We start from the raw sequence: 18,428 nt of genomic DNA on the forward strand, positions 1-18,428 counted from the left end.
CTTTTGATAAAGGTGCCAGTACAGAACCAAAACGTCATGCAATCTCCCTTTGTTTTATAAATGCTTTATTAAAAGTTAATTTTTACCTTTTTCTAAATCTCGGTGAGTGCTGCCTTTTTTGTACTTTGTATATTCTTCTCCTGTATGAAATAAAGATAGTTTTTGTTTATCTAGTTGTAATTACTCAGTACAAATTATAACATCCAAGTGAACGATATAACACCAATATGTCAGGCAAAAATAAAGACAATTCAAAAATAGAATCACTGAGTTGGAAAAAGGATCACCCCTTGTTTCAGTATTTTGTTGAACCACCTTTTGCTTTAATTAAAGCCTTTAGTCTGTTGGGATATGTCTCTACTAACTTTGCACATCTAGTCTGTGCAATATTTGCCCACTCTTCTTTGCAGAACTGCTCCAGTTCCGTTACATTTGATTGTGACCGTTTGTAGACTGCAGGCTTCAAGTCATGCCACAGATATTCAGTTGGGTTTAAATCTGGGCTCTGACTAGGCCATACAAGGACATTCACCTTTTTCTGCTTCAACCACTGTGTGGTCATTTTTGCTGTGTGCTTTGGGTCATTGTCCTGTTGGAAGTTAAACCTTCCCATTGACAACTTCCTGGCAGAGGGCAGCAGATTTTCCTCATGAAATTGACGGTATTTCCCCTCTTCCATTATTCCTTCTATCCTGACAAGTGCTCCAGTGCCTGCTGCAGAGAACCACCCCATAACAGGATATTACCACCTCCATGCTTTACTGTAGGTATGGTGTTATTTGGATGGTGAGCTGTATTGGATGCCCTCCAGACATATCATGTGGTGTTGAGGCCAAATAATTAAATTTTAGTCTCATCTGACCATAACACCTTTTTCCATGTGGCCTCAGAATATCCTAGGTGTGTTATGGCAAAGCTCAGTCGTGACTGCATGTGGCCTTTCTTGAGGAGTGGTTTTTTTCTTGCAACTTTCCCATACAAGCCACATTTGTGGATAATTTGTGATATTGTTGTCTCAACTGCTTCAGAGTTGCTGTGGGCCTCTTGGTAACCTCTCTGACCAGTTTCCTCCTGGCTCTTTCATCTAGTTTGGAGCGACGTCCTGATCCAGAGAGGTTCTGTGTTGTACCAAATACCTTCCACTTCTTAATAATAGTCTTCACTGTGCTTCTAGTCATTGATAAAGCCTTTGATATTTTCTTGTATCCTTCTCCTGACTTGTGCCTGTCCACAACATTATCCCGGAGATCTTTTGACAGTGCCTTGCCACCGATAGTTGATTGTTTGCTTCAATTGCACTACTAGGGACTGAGATGCTCCAGGAAAACTCTTTTTATGCTGAGCTAATCAATATGCCCACAGCTGATCACAGTTAAAGGTCAAATAGCTTTGTGTGTGCCGTTGAGAAGGTGATTAGCTACACCTTTTTGAGTTTACAAATAATTTTAGGAGGGGTTGATCCTTTTTCCAACTCAGTTATTCTATTTTTTAATTGTCTTTATTTTTGCCTGACATGTTGGTGTTATATCTTTCACTTGGATGTTATAATTTGTACTGAGTAATTACTACTAGATAAACAAAAACTATCTTTATTTCATACAGGAGAAGACTATATGCTGACAGTCTTGTCTGTGTAAGTCCCAGAACTGCTGTGTCTCTTAAGAGGGCTAATTCATAGGTGTCGGGATATGTAGATAAACAATGGTTAGTATAGTGCACTTAAATGTGGTGCTTGTCTCGTGCCTGACTGAGACTTAAGATCAGTGTATGCTCAGCTGACAATGACTGTATCTTGCTGTGGAAGTCAAGGTATATGCTACCGGCAAAGTGTCTATTTTGTGAGACTGTAATGCTGGGGGTTATCGAATGCCAGGCAATGGCGTGCTGGTGCGATTCACACCTTTCCTAGGCGTCCCTGTACTGGCTGTACCGACCAAGCGATACTTCATAGTTCGCAGTACCAGGGGAAAGAGGTGGGCGTGCCACCTTTCCATGTCGTCTGTGGCGTACTGGGTCCTGAGAACTGATTGAATCAGTTGGTGCTCTGGAGTTCGTTTGTGTATCCTCATGGATACGCTCAGTAGGGAAGCCACTCCTGTGTGGTGTTTGCAGAGGTACGTAGGAGAATGCCAGTAAAGCAATGTAGGTAGTGCTGTAAGAGAAAGCTGGGACAATCTGTAAGTACAGCGTTAGAATGCCAGTCCTCAATGGCTAGCACAGCTGTAAATACAAAAAACAAAAGAAGCGAGGGATCCAGGAGTCGGAAACAACAAGTGGTTTATTCAAGCTTGCAAGTGTTGTACACTGACAGTGGAAGGGCAACAAAATGTGATTATTTTCAAGAGGGTGATTCTTTTCAATACCCACTGTGTGTGTGTGTGTATGTATGTATGTGTGTATATATATATATATATATATATATATATATATATATGTGTGTGTGTGTGTATGTATGTATGTATATATATATATTTATTTCAAAAAATAGTATAGCAACGCCACCAATTTAGTAATAAAAGGTCATTATTTATTTAAGCCAACATAAAAAGAAGACAACGTTTCAGATTTTCATCCTTAGTCATGTCTAACATATGTACAAATAAAATCAGCCTTAAATAGGCTGTAGGCCACGCCCCCCACATACACCTCCACCTGGCTTAACCCCTTCCTCTACAAAGTCACATTCTATTGAAAAATAGCACCTACTAGTGGTAAAAATATCATTAGACACTATACCAAAATTAATTTTATACATCAATCTCTTCTAAGGATTAATCTTGAAACATTATTACCAGTATTGAAATTTTAAACAATAAATCCAGATATGACAATAGTACCTTAAACCTATTAAAGGCATACACCCCAATCAATTTCTCTATTCATCCCATTTGGGGTCATGGTCCCTAATTCATGAATCCAATATAATTCCCTATTTTGTAAAATTTTAATCCTATTGCCACCCATCTTTGGCATATTAACCTGTTCCAATACCTGAAATCTTAATTGATTAATCTGATGTCCTGCTACAATAAAGTGATTTGACACTGGGGCTTCTAACTTTCCTGTTCTGATGTTACTTTTATGCTGGTCGATACGCTCGCGGACCTTACAGGTAGTCTCGCCAACGTACCCCAGCCCACAAGGACACTCAATTAGATAGACTGCATAATTTGTGTTGTAGGTATAATGCAAATCCCTCAATTTATATTTTTTGCTTGTGCGTGGATGGGTACAAATTGGGCCTTTAATAATACTATTGCAATTCTGGCAAACCAGACAGGGAAAGCATCCCACTTGTTTATCACCAATAAATCTTTGTCTCATCACTTTTTTAGGTCCAATATCCGCCTTTACTAATGTATCTTTTAGGTTCTTCCCCCTCCTGAATGCAACCATAGGGGGATTTACAAACTCTTTTACATCTGGGTTTGAAATTTGTAATACATGCCAATGTTTTCATAAGACTTTCTGTATTTGTCTACTCCAAGGGGAATATTCATTTACAAAAATCATTCTAGGGGTACCTTTTAACTTTTGTTTTTTCTTTCAGTAAAGTAGTCCTAGGGATTTCCAATACGGCCTTCCTTTCTTTCTCAATTATATCTGCTGGGTATCCCCTCTGTTTGAAGCGTTCACCCATCTCAGTAAGTCTATCTTTAATTAGATTTTCATCCAAGACAATCACACGCATAAACTGGCTTTTGGGTAAACTCTCTGCACCAGAGCAGGAGGATGTGCACTTTCAAAATGTAATAAATTATTACAGTCTCTTTCTTTTTTGAACAGATCCACAGCCAACACACCATCTTTTTCATATACGGTAGTATCCAGGAAATCAATCCTTTCCTCACTCACATTTAATTTAAATTTTATATGTTGTGTGGCACAATTTGGATCCTTCACAAAATCCTCCAGGGTCCCAATGTCGCCCAACCATATACCAAAAATATAATGCCACCAAGTGGCGCCATATAGAAGAAATAATGGATTACTATAAACAAAATATTCTTCAAATGTATTCATAAAAATATTGGCATAGGTTGGGGCGACATTAGAACCCATAGCCGTACCCTGTAATTGCAAATAAAATTGGTCCTGGAACAGGAAAAAATTACATCTTAGGACAATATAGCAGATCCAAGATAAATACCCTTTGTTTCTCACTTATATTCATATCCTGTACCAGGCACCTATTTACAGCCCCCATACCTGCCTCGTGTAATGGAGGTAAATAGACTTGTCACATCTAGGCTATATAGAATACCCTTGTTGTTATCCAGTATCACATTTTGAACTTTATTTACAAAATCCCCTGTATCTTTAATGTAAGAAGTGGAGCTAACAAAAGGTCTAAGTATTTTGTCAATGTACATAGATGCCTTGAAAAGTACAGAGCCTACTCCTGCCACCATTGGATGGCCAAGAGGCCTTTCCATATCCTTGTGAACTTTGGGGAGGGTGTATAGGACAGGTATAATGTCCTCTGTCTCTAAAATAAATTTAGCTGCATTGCTGTCAATCAATCCAATCCTTTGGGCTTTAGCAACACAAGCCTCCAGTTCTCAGCAATTGATATACATCTTTGTCAGCAAGTTGTCCTTCAATTTCCTTGACATAATATTCTTTTTCCAAAATAACCAGGGCCCCACCCTTGTCTGCCTCTTTGAAAATAAGGTTATTATTCATCCTAAGATATATATATATATATATATATATATATATATATATATATATATATATATATATATATATATATATCTCCTCTTCAGGGCTCTGCACTCCCTTCTAACAGACAACTGTAACAGAAAGCACTGACCGGGTCTTTTAGCAATTATATCAATGATACTTTATTCAAACATAAGGTGACGTTTCGGGGATTTTAACCCCGTCCTCAGACCACATATATATATATATATATATATATTATTTTTTTTTATTTTTTTTGTGCTGTGCGATATGGGGAAAAATAAATAAAATAACTACATACATTTCACAATAAAAAATGCATTAAACTGTACATAATCTACCAGACATACAGTAGGATTATGAGGTCACATAGAGTGGTAAAGGTGACAGACATACATTAGGATTATGATGTCACATATAGGGGTTATAGGCACCATATAGACAGAAGTACAGTGGGATTATGATGTAATATATAGGGACTATATAGACAGACATATGTGAGGTCACATATAGGGGTATAGGTATCAGACAGACATACAGTAGTATTATAAGGAATTCCAGAAGAACCAGCGAGTCATTCAAAGTGCAAAACATATGTATTTGTAGAAACACAGGGTGATAAAAATGCAAAGTAAAAACAACAGCATACACTGGATTGTTTTACGTGTTTCGGCCCACAAGCCTTATTCATAGACATAGCAAACAGACATATTGCCATCACTTAAATAGGCTGTAACCTAATTGGTTGAAGTGTATGCTGTATACCATTGACTGTAACTTTGTGTGCAAATTTAAAGGGACAAAACTCAATTAACCTCCTCAGTGTAATATATATGTCATAAACAAAACCAGAAAGTTCAGCTGACCTTACTACATTGTTAATAAATATTAAATGCAAGAGAGACTTAAAGCTCAACTAATCCATTTATATACATCTACTGCCGTAACTCTAAAGCATATATTTATGACTAGTAACCAAAAAATAATAAATATATTTATGAGGGGCCAATCGTAAAAGTATTTTAAATATTTTCCCATGCATTTAGACTCAAAGAATAAAGATTCAGAGTCTAAATATAAACAGTAATACCGTATTGTCCATTATCTGAATCTATGTATTGCTCAAATTGAGCAGATTATAACCAGAAAAAGCCACAATCTATAGGATAAAAGCCTACAAACATCGAAGAAGCCATTGGGGAACCAAATCATGGGCAATGAAAACATCCTCATGTACGTTGCCAAAAGTTAATCACGTCTCCCTCAATGTTTTAACCCAATGGCCTTCTAGTTTGCAAATGAAAAATCCAAAAAGCCTCTCGGTAGAGAAGCCTGCTATTCCTGTCACCACCCCTTGGGTTGGGGCGAATAGTCAAAAATAGTGAGATATCTTGCAGAGGGATGCAGCACTCTTAAAATTGCAAAGCTTCTGAAGCGTGATCATCGAACAATCAAGCGTTTCATTCAAAATAGTCAACAGGGTCGCAAGAAGCGTGTGGAAAAACCAAGGCGCAAAAAACTGCCCATGAACTGAGAAAAGTCAAGCGTGCAGCTGCCAAGATGCCACTTGCCACCAGTTTGGCCATATTTCAGAGCTGCAACATCACTGGAGTGCCCAAAAGCACAAGGTGTGCAATACTGAGAGACATGGCCAAGGTAAGAAAGGCTGAAAGACGACCACCACTGAACAAGACACACAAGCTGAAACGTCAAGACTGGGCCAAGAAATATCTCAAGACTGATTTTTCTAAGGTTTTATGGACTGATGAAATGAGAGTGAGTCTTGATGGGCCAGATGGATGGGCCCGTGGCTGGATTGGTAAAGGGCAGAGAGCTCCAGTCCGACTCAGACGCCAGCAAGGTGGAGGTGGAGTACTGGTTTGGGCTGGTATCATCAAAGATGAGCTTGTGGGGCCTTTTCGGGTTGAGGATGGAGTCAAGCTCAACTCCCAGTCCTACTGCCAGTTTCTGGAAGACACCTTCTTCAAGCAGTGGTACAGGAAGAAGTCTGCATCCTTCAAGAAAAACATGATTTTCATGAAGGACAATGCTCCATCACACGCGTCCAAGTACTCCACAGCGTGGCTGGCAAGAAAGGGTATAAAAGAAGAAAATCTAATGACATGGCCTCCTTGTTCACCTGATCTGAACCCCATTGAGAACCTGTGGTCCATCATCAATTTTCAGTGACCAACATATTGTTCACATTTTTTACCTTAATGTCAAGAAAATCAATCTCAGATTTACTAAAGTGCATAGTAAGTCGTATATTTAGATCATTTTTGTTCAAACTATTGACAAACTGCAATAATTCAACTTGATCACCCTCCCAAATGAGGAATTCATCGTCCACATATCTCAGCCAGAAATTGACATGTTTAGTCTGGCTAAAGACAATACCGCTATATGTGGAAAATCATCCTGGTGTGATTTGGTTGTTTTCTTCAGCAATACACTCTTGTGAGAATTTTATCTCAATATATGCAGGCATCTCTATGTAAACTGCTGTGTCTCTATGTAACTGCTGTACTGAGGCAATTCATTATGGAGGATGTATTACTATGTTCCACTATCTATCTTATTGCTAATGACCATTGCAATAGCTATTCTTCATACTTGTATGTAATTCTTTGTAATTGTTGCTATACTGCCATTATTGTTGTTCCTGAAATCTTTACAAAGCACCTATCACTACTTAGATCCCTAAAAATTTACCTGTCCGGTAATTATCCCTTGTATTGACTTGGGTACCGTGTACAGCTTGGGTGTAGCAGTGTACTAGGTGTCTTTGGATTGTATTTTTGCCAATATTATGATTATGATGTGCATATCTTCAGGGTTTTACTTGGCCACATGTACTATATTGTTTGTTCAACATACTTTACTTTGTGTTGCTAACATATACCCGAGGCCAGCACACAACTGGCCTATTGCTATGTTTAGACAGTTAGGATTTACTTCTTTCGGTACTATTAATAAATTATTTTTTGTTCTCAGTGATTGTACTGGTCAGAGATTCATTCCATTTGTTTAATTTAGCTACACTTTTGAGCTATTTTTTATTAAAAAAGAGTGCTTGATTCCCTATCTATACAAATATCTATCTATCTATAAAAATATATATTTACAATGGGTATTGAAAAGAATCACCCCCCCCCTTTTGAAAATAATCACATTTTGTTGCTTTGCAGCCTGAAATATTTTTGTTTATCCAGTTGTAATTACTCAGTGCAACTTATAATATCCAAGTGAAAGATATAACACCAACATGTCAGGCAAAAAATAAAGACAATTCAAAAATAGAATCACTGAGTTGGAAAAAGGATCACCCTCTTGTGTCAGTATTTTGTTGAACCACCTTTTGCTTTAATTACAGCCTTTAGTCTGTTTTGATATGCCTCTACTAACTTTGCACATCTATACTGTGCAATATTTGCTCTTTTATATATATTTATATACCCCAATGCAGAACATACAGTGATCTGAGATGTCATCGCAGAAAATGCAACAGGTTTGCAGAAAGAACAGAACCCATGCAGGAACTGTTAGACTTAGTGCTTTAAAGGGACAGTCTAGTCAAGATTAAACTTTCATGATTCAGATAGGGCATGCAATTTTAAACAGCTTTCCAATATACGTCTATTATCTAATTTGCTCAATTCTTTAGCTATCTTTGTTGAAGAAATAGCAATGCACATGTGTGAGCCAATCACACGAGGCCTCTGTGCAGCAGCTACTGAGCATATCTAGATATGCGTTTTAAGCAAGTGATATCAAGAGAATGAAGCAAATTAGATAATAGAAGTAAATTAGGAAGTTGTTTAAAATGACATGCTCTTTCTAAATCATGAAATAAAGAAATGGGTTTCATGTCCCTTTAACTTTGCAGCTCTACTCTTCAAACAGAGCTGTGTTCTGGTTGCACTGTTTAAGTGTTCCAGTGCATCAAGAGAAACGTGCTGTTTGAAGTTAACAGACAAATATGCAGTAGCACTGTAAAGCAACAGTGCATTGATTATTAACTGGCTTTTTTTCAAACACTATCCTTTCCCAGTCTGCAAAGCTGTTTGTTCTGAATGTAAGACGTTCTTATGAGCATTGCACCTTTTTATTACTACATTTCTATGTTAGACCAAGAGAAAGGGAAACAAATTTATTTAAGAGACATTTTATAATTTAGTTTGTCTACAGCTAATTTGCAATGCAATTTTCAACTACTGCACTATATTATAAAACGTTAAAAATTGTTTTATTCTTTAGTTAACCAACACATTGCAATTGAACTGGTGCTTTAGTGTAACTGCCCAATTTAAAATAGAATTTTATTTAAAAATGGCCTGCAGAAAAATTTTCAAAAAATCTCACTGCAGAAAGTGAAAAAAAATTCTGCCTCTGGGTGTGTGTATATATATATATATATATATATATATATCTCAAAATAACAAGAGTATTGCATTGAGCAATGATTCTTTTTTTTATTGGACTAACTATACATTTATAAGTTGACAAGCTTTCGGAAGATTTCCTTCCTTTATCAAGTCTGAAGCAATACTGACCAATTCAATGGAATTTACAGATCTGTAAATTCCATTGAATTGGTCAGTATTGCTTCAGACTTGATAAAGGAAGGAACTCTTCCGAAAGCTTGTCAACTTATAAATGTATAGTTAGTCCAATAAAAAAAGTATCATTGCTCAATGCAATACTCTTGTTATTTTGATATCTAAATCTCTGGACTAACACGGCTACTCCAATCAACGTATATATATATATATATATATATATATATATATATATATATACATACAGGGAGTGCAGAATTATTAGGCAAATGAGTATTTTGACCACATCATCCTCTTTATGCATGTTGTCTTACTCCAAGCTGTATAGGCTTGAAAGCCTACTACCAATTAAGCATATTAGGTGATGTGCATCTCTGTAATGAGAAGGGGTGTGGTCTAATGACATCAACACCCTATATCAGGTGTGCATAATTATTAGGCAACTTCCTTTCCTTTGGCAAAATGGGTCAAAAGAAGGACTTGACAGGCTCAGAAAAGTCAAAAATAGTGAGATATCTTGCAGAGGGATGCAGCACTCTTAAAATTGCAAAGCTTCTGAAGCGTGATCATCGAACAATCAAGCGTTTCATTCAAAATAGTCAACAGGGTCGCAAGAAGCGTATGGAAAAACCAAGGCGCAAAATAACTGCCCATGAACTGAGAAAAGTCAAGCGTGCAGCTGTCAAGATGCCACTTGCCACCAGTTTGGCCATATTTCAGAGCTGCAACATCACTGGAGTGCCCAAAAGCACAAGGTGTGCAATACTCAGAGACATGGCCATGGTAAGAAAGGCTGAAAGACGACCACCACTGAACAAGACACACAAGCTGAAACGTCAAGACTGGGCCAAGAAATATCTCAAGACTGATTTTTCTAAGGTTTTATGGACTGATGAAATGAGAGTGAGTCTTGATGGGCCAGATGGATGGGCCCGTGGCTGGATTGGTAAAGGGCAGAGAGCTCCAGTCCGACTCAGACGCCAGCAAGGTGGAGGTGGAGTACTGGTTTGGGCTGGTATCATCAAAGATGAGCTTGTGGGGCCTTTTCGGGTTGAGGATGGAGTCAAGCTCAACTCCCAGTCCTACTGCCAGTTTCTGGAAGACACCTTCTTCAAGCAGTGGTACAGGAAGAAGTCTGCATCCTTCAAGAAAAACATGATTTTCATGCAGGACAATGCTCCATCACACGCGTCCAAGTACTCCACAGCGTGGCTGGCAAGAAAGGGTATAAAAGAAGAAAATCTAATGACATGGCCTCCTTGTTCACCTGATCTGAACCCCATTGTGGAACCTGTGGTCCATCATCAAATGTGAGATTTACAAGGAGGGAAAACAGTACACCTCTCTGAACAGTGTCTGGGAGGCTGTGGTTGCTGCTGCACGCAATGTTGATGGTGAACAGATCAAAACACTGACAGAATCCATGGATGGCAGGCTTTTGAGTGTCCTTGCAAAGAAAGGTGGCTATATTGGTCACTGATTTTTTTTTTTTTTTGAATGTCAGAAATGTATATTTGTGAATGTTGAGATGTTATATTGGTTTCACTGGTAAAAATAAATAATTGAAATGGGTATATATTTGTTTTTTGTTAAGTTGCCTAATAATTATGCACAGTAATAGTCACCTGCACACACAGATATCCCCCTAAAATAGCTATAACTAAAAACAAACTAAAAACTACTTCCAAAACAATTCAGCTTTGATATTAATGAGTTTTTTGGGTTCATTGAGAACATGGTTGTTGTTCAATAATAAAATGAATCCTCAAAAATACAACTTGCCTAATAATTCTGCACTCCCTGTGTGTATATATATATATATATATATATATATATATATATATATATGTATATGTGTGTGTGTGTGTATGTAAGTATGTTTATACATTGGAGCCCTTTGCAGTTAAGTAGATTAAAACATATTTATACCTATATATATATATATATATATATATATATATATATATATATATATATAATCACGTGTGTGTGTGTATATATATGTATGTGTGTGTATATATATATATATATATAATATAACTACAGGGCTTCTCTTGTGTGGCACCAACCATCTGGAACGCACTTCCTCGAGCTGTCAGACTTTCCCCTAACCTTTCCTCCTTTAAACGCTCCCTATAGACCTTTATGTTCAGGGAAGTCTATCTCCAAATCAGTAATAAATGAATTCCACTTGCCTAATAGCTGCCCTCATCTAACTCCACACTAACATCATTCCCACCTTTGCAGTCTTCCTGTTTCTCACCCTCATAGCCATCAAGATCACAATTAACGCTCAAGTGGGAATGCTCATTAGTGCTCCACTTGTAGTTTGGACCAAAATGTTTTGTTATCAGCGCTGGGTGCTCCTTGTCATAGAGAAAAGAGAACAGTACCAAGCTATGCGGCAGACAAAATTACTGTGGTAATTCCGTTAAACTTAGGTGCTTAATGTGTGCATGGATGGAAGCAGGTATTAAGCAATCAGTGTCCCTTGTTTGTATGAAATGCTAGAGTCATGGGGGTAGTTATATATACATTTATTCCCCAAACTGATCCGTTAGCTAGACTGAGTCAAATGGTAAGGGTGGGTGTGTAAAACACAATGGCTAGAACGCTAGATATTTTCCCTTCGTACGCCCGCTCCACATAGTCAAACAATCTCACTGGGTAGCGTCGCTCAGACCTATTCAGGCATATAACTTTCTCTTACCCCAGTTGGTGGAAATCCCTTTATCAGGTCATGCTTTACGATCCATATACTTGGCTGTGAGAGTTGGTATGGGTGAGAAAACTCTCCTCTGCTGTATCTGTGGCTACCGATCAGCCGTTACTTCAGTGATGTGACTGGCAGCCGCTTCTGATGACGTCACCTGGCACCTGTCTCCCAACCATGCGCTTCAGCGACGGGGGAAGGCAAATCCACAGCCGTGCTCACTCTTAGAACTAATCCACTACTTCAAACAACAAAGTGGAGGAGCACTGAATTTTTGTGAATAATAAATATAGCTTTATTTCATCCGAAAGGTAAAAAATACACAATTTAAAAATGCAACAATGGTAATTGCATGCAAGTCCCCTATAGACCAGCACTAGCTAAGATCACGCTGAAACGCGTCAGCTGGTCTATAGGTGACTCGCATGCAATTACCATTGTTGCATTTTTAAATTGTGTGTTTTTTACCTTTCAGATTAAATAAAGCTTTATTTTTTTATTCACAAATCCAGTGCTCCTCAACTTTGTTGTTTGAAGTAGCTCCTTGTCATAGACCCTCTCTCCTGCGAGATTAACCTATTCCAGGGAGCTTCACATGTTCAGCTAACTGCCAGTAGTGCAATGCTGCTCGTTTAGCAAAGAACAACAAGAGAATGAAGCAAATTTGAATATAGAAGTAAATTGTCAAGTAGTTTAAAATCGTATGTTCTTTCCAAATCAAGAAGAAAATGTAGGGGTTTTCTGTCCCTTTAACTGCAAAGGGCTCCAATGTATCATATATATGATACATAAAATACATATGTACACACATATATACATCAATGTTAAAGCCTGCTTTTTCTCCAACACCTGAAAACTCATATCTTTGAGCCTTTATAACTTTTTTTTTTTATAAATAATTTTTATTAGTGTTATTATGAGTGTAACAGTACTTTGTAAAGTAGTTTTAATGTGTTTTGTGACACTTTTTTTTGTTTTGCGAAAGTTAACCAGGACTCTGAGGATGCGGTAATCATTCTAATATAAATTGCAATTGCTCTTACGCAAAAAAAAACCTTATTGCTTGAGCGTAACTGTTAACCTGCTACTCATAGTCTGAGCCCATACAAGGTTTGGCGTGATTACTTCACTCATTTCTGGCAAGGTTTAGAGAATCAACTAAAGTTACATTTTAAAATGATATGCCAATATACAGTTTTGTGTACTTCTGTAAAACTTTGAAGAAAAAGAAGTTGAAGATGTTTGTATATTCCTTTCAGTCAAAAGCCATGTCTGTCTGGTTGTCGTGTTTTTTTTTGACTGTTGAATATAAATTTGATTATGTGATTTTATTTCATTTTTAAAGTCATTTTTTTCCAATAATTTTAATAGACTTTTAGCTTGTATTAATTACTTTTTTAACTATACAAATGTAAAGAGACTACTCATGTAACGATGCCCGAGTGAAACAGATGCAGTAAGAGTAATACCAAGGGCAAATAATTGAACAAACATTTTGCATTAAGGATTTTTTTTCTGACCACAAATCTTCTCTTTCAAATATTTTAGGTGGCGGGAACTGTTTATGGATTCTAATGGCCACGTTATGCAGGAATGTGCAAAGAAATGCAGTGACATTAAAGGTATTGTTTTATACATTATTCTAGAACTTGTGGGGATGAGGATAACGTCATACTTTTGTGTTTAATTGTATGACTATTATTGTAAATGGAATGATCTTAAAGGGACAGGAAACCCCAAAAATGTATTTTGTAATTCAGATAGAACATACCATTTTAATCAGCTTTTCAATTTACTTCAATTATCAAATATGATTTATTCTCTAGTTATCCTTTGTTGAAGGAGCAACATTGCACTACTGGCAGCTAGCTGAACACATCTAGTTAGCCAATCACAAGAGACCAATCAGCAGCAGCTCACACTAGTGTAGGATATGTGCCTATTGCTTTTCAACAAGAGATACCAAGAGAACGAAGGACATTTGAAAATAGAAATTAATTTAAAAGTGTCTTAAAATAACCTGTTCTATCTGAATCATGCAAGTTTAATTTTAAATTTCCTATCCATTTACTATGTGAAGTGTCTAGTTCTGATGCCTCTAATAGAAAACAATGCAAAAGACAACAGTGTGGTCTACTGAGCAATCGATTAGAGATGTGTGAAGTGATTTATTTACATGTATTGTTCCAGGTCATTATGTTCCACCAATAAACACTGTTTTTCATGGTTTTCTGATAATGTTTTACGTTGCTTCAACAAGACATTTCTATTGTGTTGCTACAGAACAACATATCAGCCAAGTTTTAATGTTTTTAAAAGACATTAAAATCCCTTTTACTGCAGTTGTTTTTTCAATAGCCAATCCCCACCCACCATTTGCCTTATTTGCAGGAGTCGATCTGGTCTTTAGTTCACAGATAACAAAGCTAGGCACTGTCACAATGTTAGTATGAAATGCATTGTTTTGCTGCTGTTATCTGATAAATCCAATTAGGGACATATATGTAGCAGGGATAGCCTTGAAAAGTCAGCAGGGTGCACTAATAAAATATATATACTGTTTCTTTAAGACCTCTCGCATATGGAATTCCGTTTTATGAGAAAACACTTTTTGCAGCAGTTTTCACATGGTCTTTGCATTTATCTAATTTAACAGTATTGACCACTGAAGCTAATGTTGCCCTTTCACCTGGCATTGGCTGGCTTTCCACACATTGACATTAGCCTAAGAATAATATTTAAATGTATTTTACATTAGTTGTAATGGGCTCTGTTATGTTAAAACTAAATATAAGGCTTTTAAAGAGAAACTCATCTCCTTTGCAGAGGCCAATTAGCGCGAAGATATGAATAAGTTACTAGAGTGAGCAAACAGCTGTATAGATTATGGTAGTGTTGTGAAGTCTGGATATGTTTGTTTATTTATTGCCACACATAATTAAGTCCCTTTTGAAGTTCTTGTGGGCATTCTGTTTTTTATTTTAATAAACACATTCATTTGTACATTATAAAATTTGTATTTATCACTGATTTAATATAGATATATGATAAGAATATGACAAATTAATCACAACACAGCATTTTGTACATTTTATTTCTATTATTAAATGTATTTCTCCAACATTGGTGTGTCCGGTCCACGGCGTCATCCATAACTTGTGGGAATATCTCTTCCCCAACAGGAAATGGCAAAGAGTACAGCAAAAGCTGTCCATATAGTCCCTCCTAGGCTCCGCCCACCCCAGTCATTCTCTTTGCCGTTGCACAGGCAACATCTCCACGGAGATGGTTAAGAGTATGTGGTGTTTAGTTGTAGTTTTTTGTTCTACTATCAAGAGTTTGTTATTTTAAAATAGTGCTGGTATGTACTATTTACTCTGAAACAGAAAAAGATGAAGAGTTCTGTTTGTGAGAGGAATATGATTTTAGCAGCAGTAACTAAAATCGATTGCTGTTTCCACATAGGACTGTTGAGATGAAATAACTTCAGTTGGGGGAAACAGTTAGCAGACTTTTCTGCTTAAGGTATGACTAGCCATATTTCTAACAAGACTGTGTAATGCTGGAAGGCTGTCATTTCCCCTCATGGGGACCGGTAAGCCATTTTCTTAGTCTCAAACAGAATAAAGGGCTTAATATGGGCTATAAAACTGGTAGACACTTTTATGGGCAAGATCGATTGCTTTATTTGGGCATTTTATACAGATTGAGGTTGAATTTCACACTTATAAACTTTGGGGAACGTTTTTTAACGTCAGGCACTGGTTTAGACACCTTTTCAGTCAGGAAGGGCCTTCACCGTAGTAGGCTGAGCCTCATTTTCGCGCCATTACTGCGCAGTTACTTTTGAGAGCAAGACATGCAGCTGCATGTGTGTGGATCTGAAAGTAGTTGAAAAGGTTCCTAAAAGGCTTCATTTGGTATGGGATTCCCCCCTGGGTTTGGTAAAGTCGCAGCAAAGGCTGTAGCTGGGACTGTAGAGGGGTTAAATCTGTAACCGGCTCCGGTTTCTTCATTTTAAGGGTTAAAGCTCTGAAAATTTGGGTGCAATACTTTGAATGCTTTAAGACACTGTGGTGAAAATTTGGTAAAATTTGAACAATTACTTCATTGTTTTTCACATATTCAGTAATAAAGTGTGCCCTGTTTAAAATTTAAAGAGACAGTAACGGTTTTAATTAAAATGGTTTTTTGTACTTTATTGACAAGTTTAAGCCTGTTTAACATGTCTGTACCTTCAGATAAGCTATGTTCTGTGTGTATGGAAGCCAATGTGTCTCCCCCTTCCAAATTGTGTGATAATTGTGCCATAGCGTCCAAACAAAGTAAGGACAGTACTGCCACAGATAGTAAGGTTGCCCAAGATGGTTCATCAGATGAAGAGAGTAAAGATAGTTCTACTTCATCTCACTCTGTGTCTACACCAGTTTTGCCCACGCAGGAGACGCCTAGTACTTCTAGCGCGCCAATGCTTGTTACTATGCAACAATTGGCGACAGTAATGGATAAATCCATAGCAAATTTTTTATCCAAAATGCCTGCATTTCAGAGAAAGCGCGATTGCTCTGTTTTAAACACTGTAGAGCAGGAGGGTGCTGATGATAATTGTTCTGTCATACTTTCACACCATTCTGAAGGGGCCATGAGGGAGGTTTTGTCAGATAGGGAAATTTCAGATTCAGGTAGAATTTCTCAACAGGCAGAACCTGATGTTGTGACATTTAAATTTAAATTAGAGCACCTCCGCGCACTGCTTAAGGAGGTGTTATCTACTCTGGATGATTGTGACAACCTGGTCATTCCAGAAAAATTGTGTAAGATGGACAAGTTCCTAGAGGTTCCGGTGCACCCCGACGATTTTCCTATACCCAAGCGGGTGGCGGACATAGTGAACAAGGAGTGGGAGAAGCCCGGCATACCTTTTGTTCCCCCTCCTATATTTAAGAAATTATTTCCTATGGTCGACCCCAGAAAGGACTTATGGCAGACAGTCCCTAAGGTCGAGGGGGCAGTTTCTACACTAAACAAGCGCACTACTATTCCTATCGAGGATAATTGTGCTTTCAAAGATCCTATGGATAAAAAATTGGAGGGTTTGCTTAAAAAGATTTTTGTTCAGCAAGGTTACCTCCTACAACCTATTTCGTGCATTGTTCCTGTCACTACAGCAGCGTGGTTCTGGTTCGAGGAACTAGAAAAGTCGCTCAATAGAGAGACTCCGTATGAGGAGGTTATGGACAGAATACACACACTTAAGTTAGCTAATTCCTTTATTTTAGATGCCGCTTTGCAGTTAGCTAGATTAGCGGCGAAAAATTCTGGGTTTGCAATTGTGGCGCGCAGAGCGCTCTGGCTAAAGTCTTGGTCAGCGGATGTATCTTCCAAGACAAAATTGCTTAATATCCCCTTCAAGGGTAAAACCCTTTTTGGACCAGAGTTGAAAGAGATTATCTCAGACATCACTGGGGGTAAGGGCCATGCCCTCCCACAAGATAGGCCTTTCAAGGCCAAGAATAAGTCTAATTTTCGTTCCTTTCGCAATTTCAGGAGCGTACCGGCCTCCAACTCTGCAGCCTCTAGACAAGAGGGTAATGCTTCGCAGACCAAACCAGCCTGGAAACCGATGCAAGGCTGGAACAAGGGTAAACAGGCCAAGAAGCCTGCTGCTGCTACCAAAACAGCATGAAGGAGCAGCCCCCGATCCGGGACCGGATCTGGTAGGGGGCAGACTCTCTCTCTTTGCTCAGGCTTGGGCAAGAGATGTTTAGGATCCCTGGGCACTAGAAATAGTTTCTCAGGGTTATCTTCTGGAATTCAAGGAACTACCCCCAAGGGGAAGGTTCCACATGTCTCACTTATCTTCAAACCAAATAAAGAGACAGGCATTCTTACATTGTGTAGAAGACCTGTTAAAAATGGGAGTGATACACCCAGTTCCAATTGTGGAACAAGGACTGGGTTTTTACTCAAATTTGTTTGTAGTTCCCAAAAAAGAGGGAACCTTCAGACCAATTCTAGATTTAAAGATTCTAAACAAATTTCTCAAAGTACCATCGTTCAAAATGGAAACTATCCGATTTTACCCTCAATCCAGGAGGGTCAATTTATGACTACCGTGGATTTAAAGGATGCGTATCTACATATTCCTATCCCCAAAGATCATCACCAGTTCCTAAGGTTCGCCTTTCTGGACAAACATTACCAGTTTGTGGCTCTCCTATTCGGGCTAGCCACTGCTCCAAGGATTTTCACAAAGGTACTCGGGGCCCTTCTAGCGGTTCTAAGACCAAGGGGCATTGCAGTGGCACCTTACTTGGACGACATTCTGATACAAGCGTCGTCTCTTTCAAAGGCAAAGGCTCAAACAGACATCGTTCTGGCCTTTCTCAGATCTCACGGCTGGAAGGTGAACATAGAAAAAAGTTCCCTGTCTCCGTCGACAAGAGTCCCCTTCTTGGGGACAATAA

General features: G+C 38.1%; 1 protein-coding gene across 3 annotated transcripts in view; it reads left to right on the forward strand.

Annotated features, from left to right (window-relative positions):
* Positions 1–18,428, forward strand: part of MRPL30 (mitochondrial ribosomal protein L30) — a 119,931-nt gene that overhangs the window by 1,569 nt on the left and 99,934 nt on the right. For 2 of the 3 annotated variants that reach the window (XM_053707692.1, XM_053707694.1), the window contains exon 2: positions 13,510–13,583. In XM_053707692.1, coding sequence (XP_053563667.1) covers positions 13,536–13,583 — 48 coding nt within the window. In that variant the 5' untranslated portion in view covers positions 13,510–13,535. Of the gene's footprint in view, positions 1–3,550; positions 3,645–13,509; positions 13,584–18,428 lie in introns of all 3 variants that reach the window. The other variant, XM_053707693.1, reaches the window with a different exon arrangement.

This window comes from Bombina bombina, chromosome 3 (genome assembly GCF_027579735.1).
Source record: "Bombina bombina isolate aBomBom1 chromosome 3, aBomBom1.pri, whole genome shotgun sequence".
Classification (NCBI taxonomy): domain Eukaryota; kingdom Metazoa; phylum Chordata; class Amphibia; order Anura; family Bombinatoridae; genus Bombina; species Bombina bombina.